The 10,550-nt window shown below is 40.3% G+C and overlaps 2 protein-coding genes across 3 annotated transcripts; both read right to left on the bottom strand.

The window, feature by feature from the left end:
* Positions 1–222: 222 nt before the first annotated feature.
* On the bottom strand, positions 223–1,732 carry LOC127256566 (GATA transcription factor 7-like). Of its 2 annotated transcripts, XM_051282636.1 has the most exons (3): positions 1,573–1,732; positions 1,142–1,487; positions 223–1,061 (listed from the first exon to the last, which is right to left on the bottom strand). In XM_051282636.1, the coding sequence occupies exons 2-3, from the start codon at positions 1,460–1,462 to the stop codon at positions 405–407; spliced, it is 978 nt and encodes a 325-aa protein (XP_051138593.1). In that variant the 5' UTR covers positions 1,463–1,487; positions 1,573–1,732; the 3' UTR covers positions 223–404. The 2 variants fall into 2 exon arrangements, with proteins under 2 accessions (XP_051138593.1, XP_051138601.1); XM_051282644.1 differs by having other exon boundaries at positions 1,142–1,725.
* A 6,740-nt stretch (positions 1,733–8,472) lies between these two features.
* Positions 8,473–8,853, bottom strand: LOC127257034 (uncharacterized). The gene has a single exon (XM_051283298.1). The coding sequence runs from the start codon at positions 8,851–8,853 to the stop codon at positions 8,473–8,475; it is 381 nt and encodes a 126-aa protein (XP_051139255.1).
* Between the last annotated feature and the right edge of the window lie 1,697 nt (positions 8,854–10,550).

Below are 10,550 nucleotides of genomic sequence, written 5' to 3'. Positions count from 1 at the left end.
TCGTCATTTCGCTTATGAAAGGGTAGAATCGTCATTTCGTCAGACAAAGCCCGGTCCCCTCACGGATTCCGCCGCGTCTTTTCTTCAACGGCTACTGCCAACCGCTTCGCTGCCTTCAAATTCACTCCACCACCACAATGACCATTCTACCCCTCGTACTAAAATTTTCATTATTTTTGTTTTTGAAAAAAATAAAATATATGTAATTAAGATAGTAATTAGTATTTGGAATTTGCTAATATTAGGAAAAAAATAACTGCAAATAAATGAATTATCACAGCTAATTCAAAACCACTATTCGTAACTCCCTCCCTAATTAAATACTTATGTTATATGTGACCCGCCTAACCTAAACTCGAACCCGGTTCGAAGAAACCGGTCCAAATCATCACTACCCTATAACATCAAACACTTTGGCTTCGAACCGCCACCGGGATAAACTCCGCCGCCGCCGCCGCCGCCGCCTCCGGCACTGTGACTTCCTTCCTCCGCCGCATCTCCAGAACTTTCCGGTGGCTATTAGAATGCACTTCCAGAGAGAAAGTCGGGCTACAGGCCGGTCTGTATTCAGGGAAAAGCCGACCGGACTTGAACCGGACTCCACAGGCGTTGCAGAGGGTCTTCGGACCGAGCGGTCCGGTTCGCCACTGGGGCGTCTTCTGGACTTGGCAATGCGTGCATCTCCGACCGGTTTCCGCCTCCGTGCTTCTCTTCTGCCTCTTAACCGGTCGCTTCTCGAACCGGTCTCCGGCCGGGTTCAGGAATGTGAACGGAGATAAAGTTGAGGAAGACGACGTCGTCGAGGACGAGTCGGCGGCGCTCAACAGCGGAGACAACAAGGACCATAGCCGACTGTTGGGCCGGGTGCGCCCGGTCCTGGACCTCCTCGGGAAGGCGAAAGGAAATACTGGAGCTTCGATTTCCAAGACCGGTTCGATCCGGTTCGCCGCAGTTGCCGGAGTTTCAGCAGAGAAATTCCCGGCGGGGAACAACAACGAGAGCTCCGACGAAGAATCGTCGACGAATTGAGACAACCATTCCAAATTCTCCAAATCCTCAACCTTCAATCGAAAATTCCCCCAAAAATTAATCACAGTTGGAAAAAAGTTCAAACAAAATCGACAAATAAGCAAAGACCCACCGGAACGTCGAATTCACCGGCGGAGAAACCGTTGACGTCGTCGGCGCCGGAAAGCGACGACGAGGAAGAAGAAGATGACGACGAAGGCAACCTCAAACTTCCGTTATCAGAACCGTCAAGCTTCTGCAAAAAACCAGACTCCTGAAACTCCATTTCCGGCAAATCGAGGTTAAGGAGATCGTCAACAGGAAAATCCTCCGTCGTGGCCGCGGCGGCGCCATTAATTCCGGCGAGACACCAAACGTCATCGTTGTACAACGCCTGGGAATCCGCCTTCAACAGAAAGCTGGATTTCAAAGCCCTAGCCTCAATGCACTCCATAAAATTTCAAAATCCCTAAAGATAACTGCAAATTCCAACTCAATCAATCAAATAAATCCCAAAAACCACAACAAAATTAGCCCCAAAAATACACGACAACAACAAACTACCTCAAAAAATCCGACGAACAAGAACAGCCCACCAAAAAGTTTTCCGAGGGAGAGAGAGAGAGAAACTCAAGAGAGAGAAAAATGGGCAAAAAAAATAAAACGAGGAGAAAAAGGCGTGACTAAAGACAACCGAAATGCCGGCAGGTTCGTGGGCGAAACCGGCGGTGGGGTGGGGTGGGGTGGGGTGGGGTGTGGTAGGCTGCGTTAATACTATTTTCCCTTTTTTTTTTAGGTAAATGATATTATTATAAATACATAAAATATATAGTTTTTTATTTCATTTATTGCAAGAATTATTTCACGATTTAATTAAATTATATTATTCAAATATATATATATATTTTTTTATCTAGAATAAATATTGGTCTAAATACACATTTGAAAATTTTACAATCAAACATTAAATTTTAGATGAAATAATATCTTGTGCATATTTTAATTTATAAAAATAAAATAAAATTATACAGTAAATAAAAATAATTTATTTAAAAAAATTAATATATTACATATTAATTATTTTTCATATTAACTACACAATTTTATATACTTTATGTAAAAAAATTTATTTCAAATCAAAACACAAAACAAACACACCCAAAATATGTTAAATATTTATGATAAAATACAAAAAAATATTATACCATTAATTATAAATATCTATTAAATCATTCAATTTTAATAGGTAAATGGATGTCTGACTAATGACTATTCTTCGATTGTCGTATCGACAATGGAAAAAGGTTCGAATTTTCTCTTCCAAATGGATCGTTTGTGTAAAAGCCAAGTCAAAAAAATTAATGGTGTTGATTGATTCTGGATCTCGGCGCCGGATGCATATTCACCGTTGATTGTGATTTGTTTGACGGTGTAGATGTATATGGCGTTTGGGTCCATGGAGCTCGTGGAATTTAGCGGTGAGGATTGATGGATATACGCGAATTAGCGTATTAATAGTGGTTCAAGAATGACAGCTTGTCTTTAAACCGCGTTGTAATATTTGGAATATTATTCATTTACTTATCTTCCTTAACAGAATATTTCGTATACAAAATATAATAATAATAATACTGTATTTATGAAATATTTTTGTGGGTGTGCATCACAATTACATGATATTTCCATCCACGAAATTAGTTCACTTTTTTTTAGCCGTCCCACGAAATTAGTCTATTTTTCTATTATAGTAATAATTAATAATTAATACTTCTAATTAAAAAAATTAACTATTGTTGAGCATAAAAAAATGGTAAGGAGGGTTTTCGAGAATGGCCCTACTACATTAGTGTTGATGTAATTTTTCAACAAAAATAAAGTAAAATTCAAAGATATAGAAAATATCCTTAAACTTGATTAATTAGTGCCTGAGATTAGGAATCTCTAAACACTGTATGGTACAGAAAATAAACTGGAAAATAAAAGACTGAAATTTAAAGTGGTGATCCCCAAATCTGACTTTGCTTTGTTGAAGTTGATTGAAGATACCCTGCCAAATGATTATCCAAACCTTTAAATATTCTCTGGGAAACCGTACTGAAAACCGTCACCCGAACGGTTACAACGTCTCCTTCCCAACCGTCTTTCAATCCTTCTCCTGCTGACACGTGTCCTCAGCAGACCAAAATTATCCCTATATTCCACTCTTTGAGCTGGCCACAGACCTTCCGCCCTTTAGGCCCGACTGCCAAACTACAATAGTATGGGTCCGACTGCCAATCCTCCCGACTTGCAAACCATCTGACTTGTTTGGATTAGCTACAGACATCCCGACTAACAAACCACCCGATTTGTTGGTTCTGCCGCAGAATTCCGACCTGAGAACTTCCCGACCTGAGGACCTCCCGACTTGCGGACTTCCCGTCCTGAAGGCCACCCGACCTGCGGACTTCCCGTCCTGAGGGCCTCCCGACCTGCGGACTTCCCGTCCTGATGATTTTCCGTCTTGAGGACCTACCGACCTGAGGTCCTTCCATCCTGATGACTTTCCGTCTTGAGGACCTCCCGACCTGAAACCCTTCCGACTTGAGGTCTTTCCGTCTTGAGGACCTACCGACCTGAGGTCCTTCCGTCCTGATGACTTTCTGTCTTGAGGACCTCCCGACCTGAAAACCTTCTGACTTGAGGTCTTTCCGTCTTGAGGACCTGCCGACCTGAGGTCCTTCCGTCCTGATGACTTTCTGTCTTGAGGACCTCCCGACCTGAAAACCTTCCGACTTGAGGTCTTTCCGTCTTGAGGACCTACCGACCCGAAAACCTTCCGACTTGAGGTCTTTCCGTCCTGATGACTTTCCGTCTTGAGGACCTACCGACCTGAGGTCCTTCCGTCCTGAGGACTTTCCTTAGAAATAAACCTATTTTCCTTGATTTCCTCACGGTGTCCTTCAGCCAGTTCAATCAACTCTATTGCCAGGCCCATTCTTCTTTTTACCTTGGGCTTTTAACCTAAATCTAAATTTCGTACGTAACAATTAGGTTAAGATTTATTCAAGTTTAATGGGCTTTCAAAAGTCCGAATATAAATGTTTTTAAAGAAGAAGCTGTCTCGGGAAAAGGCAGATTGGGGAGAAGACAGATCGTAACGTAGCCCAAGTAACTAAACTATACCAATCGAAACTTGAAACTAAATTCAAATAAAAAACTAAGTAAAAAAGGGGAAGATATTACCATTGTCCGATTCATCAATCGATCGGATGTGAACCCAAGCGTTGCCTAGACCCAACACCTCTAAACCAATGGAGACTCGAATAATTTGGCTAGAAACTCCGGTCGGTTTCGGAAGCCACGAACCCAAGGAATCAACCCAAGGACCCGATTTGAGAATACGCGTATGCAAGGGTAAACCTCACTCACACACTAATTCCAATATAATGGAATAAAGATAAAAACTTTAATTGATATAAATTTCAAGGTGTCTAACAAGTAAAGCCAAGTGCCTTATTTATAGGGGAGACTAGCTTGGTAAAAGGACTCTACAACCAATGTGGGACAAAATTATATATTATTTATATCCCACTAATTAAGTAAATAAGAGATGTCCAATTAATTAGATTAAAGGGGCTCACTTTATTAAATAAAATAAAACACCTCTTATCCCACATGGGTAATGATGTGAGTAAAAACTCCATGGGTGTTATAAATTGTAGTCTTCAAGGGTGGATGCACTTCAATGTTGACAACGCTCTTCCCATTGGCCTCCATGCTTCAACTTTGTGCATGTTTTCCTCTTCCAAGTGTAGAACTAATGCCATAATATTAGTTTGAAACTTCTTGGCACGGTTTTGAGTAATCGGACCTGGTGGTAGTGCATGTTCATCGTCTCTTTTGACGACCTCGTCATTCCCCCCTTCTTGAAAAATTGAATCCCCCATTTTCATAGCATGTTCATCTCCTACATCAAAAGGACTTAAGTCAGCAACGTTGAATGTGCTATGAACTTGGTACTCACCCGGTAGCTCAATACGATATGCATTGTCATTGATGCGTTCCACAACTTGGAATGGCCCGTCTCTTCTTGGGCTCAGCTTAGACTTCCGTTTCTTGGGAAATCTACTTTTTCTCAAGTGCAACCACACCCAATCGCCTGGATGGAACACTACATGCTTTCGACCTTTGTTAGCACTTTTAGCATACCGAGCGTTTGATTTTGCAATGTTATCCCGAACCTTTGAATGTATCTCCTTCACAAATTCAGCCCGTTTCCTGCCATCACTATTAAAATACTCATTGCTAGGCAATGGTAACATATCCAAAGGTGATAGAGGATTAAAGCCATAAACAACCTCAAAAGGAGACATGTGTGTCGAAGAATGCAACGTACGATTATATGCAAATTCAGCGTGAGGCAAACATTCTTACCAACTTTTGCAATTCTTTTTTATCAAGACACGAAGTAGGTTCCCTAAGGTTCTATTCACTGTTTCAGTTTGACCATCCATTTGGGGATGATGAGATGTATAAAATAGCAACTTAGTTCCCAATTTAGCCCAAAGTGTCTTCCAAAAGTAACTAAGAAACTTTGTATCCCTGTCCAACACAATTGTCTTAGGGACACCATCCAATTTCAAAACATTATGAAAGAATAGATCTACAACATGAGATGCATCATTGGTTTTCTTACATGCAATGAAGTGTGCCAGTTTTGAAAATCTATCAACCACGACAAAAATCGAATCATTTCCTCTCCTAGACCTAGGCAATCCCATAACAAAATCCATTGAAATATCAGTCCATGGTGCTTCTAGAATAGGTAAGGGTGTGTATAGACCGTGTGGTTGTGCATGTGACTTTGCAATCTTACAAACAACACATTTATTCACATAAGACTCCACATCATGCTTCATTTTAAACCAATAATAGTGTTCATGCAATGCACCCAATGTCTTATCAAGCCCAAAATGACCCATTAAACCTCTCTCATGTGCCTCAACCACTAACACATCACGAAGTGAACACCTAGGTAACGATTCACACGAAACAAATATCCATCGTGCATATAATAATCACCAAAGCCATGCGTAGCACATTTTGCAAAGATATCAGAAAAATCAACATCATTCATATAAATATCTTTTATGAATGCAAATCTCATAAGCTTAGATTCTAACAAGGTTAGCAACCCGTACCTCCTTGATAGCGCATCAGCTACAACATTTTCCTTTCCTTTCTTGTACTGAATCGAGTAAGGAAATGTGTCCACGAATGCTACCCATCTTGCATGCCGCTTGCTAAGCTTTTGTTGACTCTTTAAATGCTTTAATGATTCATGGTCAGTGTGAACAATGAATTCTTGTGATCGCAAATAGTGCTGCCATGTTTGAAGTGCACGAACCAACGAATACAATTCTCGGTCATACGTCAAATAGTTGAGGGCACCCCCACTCAGCTTCTCACTGAAGTACGCAATCGGCCTCCTTCCTTGCATCAAAACAGCTCTAATCCCAATTCCTGAGGCATCACATTCCAATTCAAATGGCTTAGTAAAATCCGGTAGAGCTAAAACAAGAGCATTAGTAAGTTTTCTCTTAAGCAAATCGAAAGATGCTTGTTCAGAAACTCCCCAATCAAAGTGTTTATCTTTCTTCGTAAGCTCAGTCAGTGGTGCTGCAATGGAGCTAAAATCTAGCATAAAGCGGCAGTAAAAGCTTGCAAGTCCAAGGAAACTACGAACTTCCTTGATCGTTTTAGGTGTTGGCCAATCCCAAATAGCTTATGTTTTAGCTTCATCCACACTTATGCTTTCAGCACCTACAAAAAAACCAAGAAAAATACATTTGTCGACACTAAAGTCGCACTTCTTCGGGTTAGCATAAAGCTTTTCAGCTCTTAACACTTCCAAATCACTACGAATATGCTCTACATGTTCTTCCATTGATTTACTATTAATGAGAATATCATTAAAGTAAACCACAACAAACTTCCCTATGAAGGTACGTAATACATGATTCATTAACCGCATAAACGTACTTAGAGCATTCGTAAGACCAAAAGGCATGACTAACCACTCATATAAGCCGAATGTAGTTTTAAATGCAGTTTTCCATTGTCACCTTCCCTCATTCTAATATGATGATATCCACTTTTCAAATCAATTTTAGAAAAGTATTTTGACCCATGCAGTTCATCTAGCATATCATCTAAACGAGGGATAGGGTGTCGATACTTTACCGTTATGGCATTTACGGCTTGAAAATCGATGCACATCCTCCACCCACCATCCTTCTTTGGGACAAGAAAAACCGGTACAACACAAGGGCTTAGGCTTTCGTGAATCCAACCTTTGTCAAGCAACTCATCCACTTGCTTACGTATTTCCTTGACTTCCTCTGGACTTGCTTTGTAAGCTGGACGATTTGGAATTGATGCGCCCGGAATGAGATCCATCTGGTGCTCAATGCCCCGAATAGGTGGTAATCCTCCGGTTACTTCATCGGGAAACACATCTTAATATTCCTGCAAAAGAGAAACAACATTGGAAGGGAGTTCCATTAGCTTTTGCTTAGACAAATAAACAGGTTTAATCAAAAGTAAATAAGAACTTCCCTCATGAACTTTCAAATTTTTTGCCTCTCTCAAGCTCACAAGCATTTTTCTTTCAAGCTCACTCTTGCGTTGTTCACTCACTTGCTTTCTTTTGTCACTCTTATTTTTTTCGCTCTCACTTTTCTCACTCCCATGCTCACTTTTTTCACTCTTATTTTTTTACTCTTTTTCCTTTCTCTCTTTTCTTTGGCTTCTTCCAAAAATTGACAATGCATGTAGAGTTGGTCCTCATGGACATCCATTGGAGACAACGGCTTCAAACATATCTTTCTACTCCCAAACTCAAATGAGTATCTAGTCAAATATCCATCATGATGAGCCTTTCTATCAAACTGTCACGGCCTCCCAAGTAATACGTGACAAGCTTGCATCGGTAGCACATCACAAACAACTTCATCCTCATAATTTTTTATCTTGATAGGAACCGTCACCTGCTTGTTCACATTCAACTCTCCGCAATTGCTAACCCACTACAATTTGAATGGTTTGGGGTGGGGTGTTGTTAGAAAATTCAATTTTCGAACAACAAGTTCACTTACAATATTTGTGCAACTCCCATTATCAATTATGAGGCTACACACTTTGCCTCCAATTATGCAACGAGTTTGAAAGAGATTTTCTCGTTGTTCATCATCAAAGGTCCTTGACATAGTGCTTAAGGCTCGTAAGGTAACCAAACTCAAAACCAACACCAGAATCAGAGTCATCATCTGTGTTATTTTCCTCATCTACTCTTTGATCAACCCCCTCCTCATTTTCAGATTCCGTTTCGTATTCCCCAAAATTATTGAGGATCATCGTTTTTTTGTTTGAGCATTGACTTGCAATGTGGCCTCGACCTTGACACTTGAAGCAAATGATATCTCAATTCCTCGGCTTCTCCGGATCAGCTCCAACATGCTTGTTCCGTGACGTGTCATCCTTGATAATACATTTTCCTTTACCAAATCCTTGGGCCACTTGGGTTTTGTTATCCTTCTTGGTATAATTTGGTGTGAAGGGCTTCGTACCAAATGTTTTCTGTTTGCCCTTACGCTTCAATTGCTTCTCAATAGTAATAGCATGTTCCACCAATTTATCAATATCATCAAAACGATACAATCCCACTTTGTCAACAATGTCTCGATTCAGCCCCGTCAAGATCCTCGATACCGTGGCTTGTTGACTCTCTCGAACATCAGCCCGCATTAAAGTCACCTCCAAATCCTTGTAGAACTCATCGACTGTCCTATTTCCTTGCTTCATCGATTGCAGTCAAACATGCAATTCTTACGTATACGAACTCGTCACAAATTTAGCTCGCATGACATGTGTCAACTCCTCCCATGTTTGAATCATCGGTGCTCCACCTCGCCTTCGATTGAGGCAAATATTGTCCCACCAATGAATGGCATAATCTTTGAACTCGGAGACCGCAACTCGGACTTTTTGTGGACCATCCAAATCTTGACAATCAAAGATCAGCTCAATCTTCCGCTCCCAATCAAGATATGCTTCTGAATCATATTTCCCGTAAAAATGTGGGATTTGGAATTTCATAGAACGAATTGGATCATTGTTATCTCTCCTATGTGCCCCTCGTCGTGCTCGAAGGGGAACATTGCTCTCTACTTCTCCATCATACTCATTCATGTCACGATCATCTTCGATAAGATCACAAACTCGTTCATGCCTTGGAGCATTCCCAGGAGGTCGTTGTCCTAAATATGGAATGCCATTGTGCGGACGTGAAAGGGCTGCATTCCCTTCTACCCTCGATGTTTCCAACTTATTTATTCGGGCATGGAGTCCCTCAACCTCATGTCGAAGTACCATTTGTACTTCCACCATCATATCTTTCACGAACATTTTCGGGTCAAAGCTTGATGCGGATGCCATATCATGTTCCTCGTCACTTCTCTCACCTGCCATAGAAAAATATACTGGAAATATATATATATATATAGTTAGATAAATGATTCCCTCACCCTCTCGTGTATACCCCACGTAATGTACCTCTCCATCTTACACACACGCTCAAATTTCACGGTCCTTGGTAAGCCCCTCGAATTATAGCCAACTAAACTTCACGGAATATAGCCAATATAAATTGATGAGTGTACCCCAAGAAGCCAAACTCAACAATAGTAACGAACCAACAATGAAAGCATAACCGTAAGAAAACCGATATCCACAAATAAACAAATGGATACAATACTAAAAATCACAATATATTTCAAAGAGGGCTTTTTTTTTTTTTTTAAATTTTCTGCAGTTTTTTTTTTTTGCAATATATATATATATATATATTTTTGCCCAACAATGATAATGCTACTTACAAAAATTTAAAAGATCTTAACATAATTTAACAATATGAAATAAAGACTACTAATACTACCGGAATAAGAATTCCGATAAAAACGGGCTCTAATACCAGATGATGCGAACGCAACCAAATGATTCGGAAACTCGCAAACCACGGAAAATAAAGTAATAGAAAGATGCGAAATTTGGTGGAAGAAAGAGAAATGAAGAGGATATAGATAGAAGGATACTTTGGTTTCTTAATTCACAAGATTGATCGGATAGACACCACGTGAGAACTTAGCAACACGCAACACAAAATCTCTAAACCAACAAGGAATAAAGAAGCATAATCTAGATTCTCGATCCACATGGTTGGTCGGATTAGCACCACGTGAGAACTAGGCAGCACGCAACACAAGATCTCTAAACCAATCAAGGAATGGAGTTGACGCAACAAGCGGTCCAGCACCGATTGAGAGGCGATGAATTGTCTCGAATCACTCGAAAACAATCCAATTTTGAAAGATTACCGAGGATTGCATCGCACAATCTCGAATAATCAAACAAGCAAGAATCACTCTTGAAAGCAAAGAAATTTTATAAGAAATATCATGGTTGAGTGTATTATCCTTACAATGATAATTATAGGACATTTT

The sequence above is a fragment of the Andrographis paniculata genome, unplaced genomic scaffold, assembly GCF_009805555.1.
Source record: "Andrographis paniculata isolate CXL003 unplaced genomic scaffold, ASM980555v1 Contig12END, whole genome shotgun sequence".
Classification (NCBI taxonomy): Eukaryota; Viridiplantae; Streptophyta; class Magnoliopsida; order Lamiales; family Acanthaceae; genus Andrographis; species Andrographis paniculata.
This window is presented reverse-complemented; position numbering and strand designations above follow the sequence as displayed.

Bases quoted from the DNA above. Each gene is read 5' to 3' on its own strand.
- LOC127256566 (XM_051282636.1), bottom strand. From the start codon at position 1,462: ATGGAGTGCATTGAGGCTAGGGCTTTGAAATCCAGCTTTCTGTTGAAG. The intron at 1,062-1,141 runs GTGGGTCTTTGC...TTTCGATTGAAG, and splicing joins CCGGTGAATTCGACGTTCCG to GTTGAGGATTTGGAGAATTT.
- LOC127257034 (XM_051283298.1), bottom strand. From the start codon at position 8,853: ATGAAGCAAGGAAATAGGACAGTCGATGAGTTCTACAAGGATTTGGAG.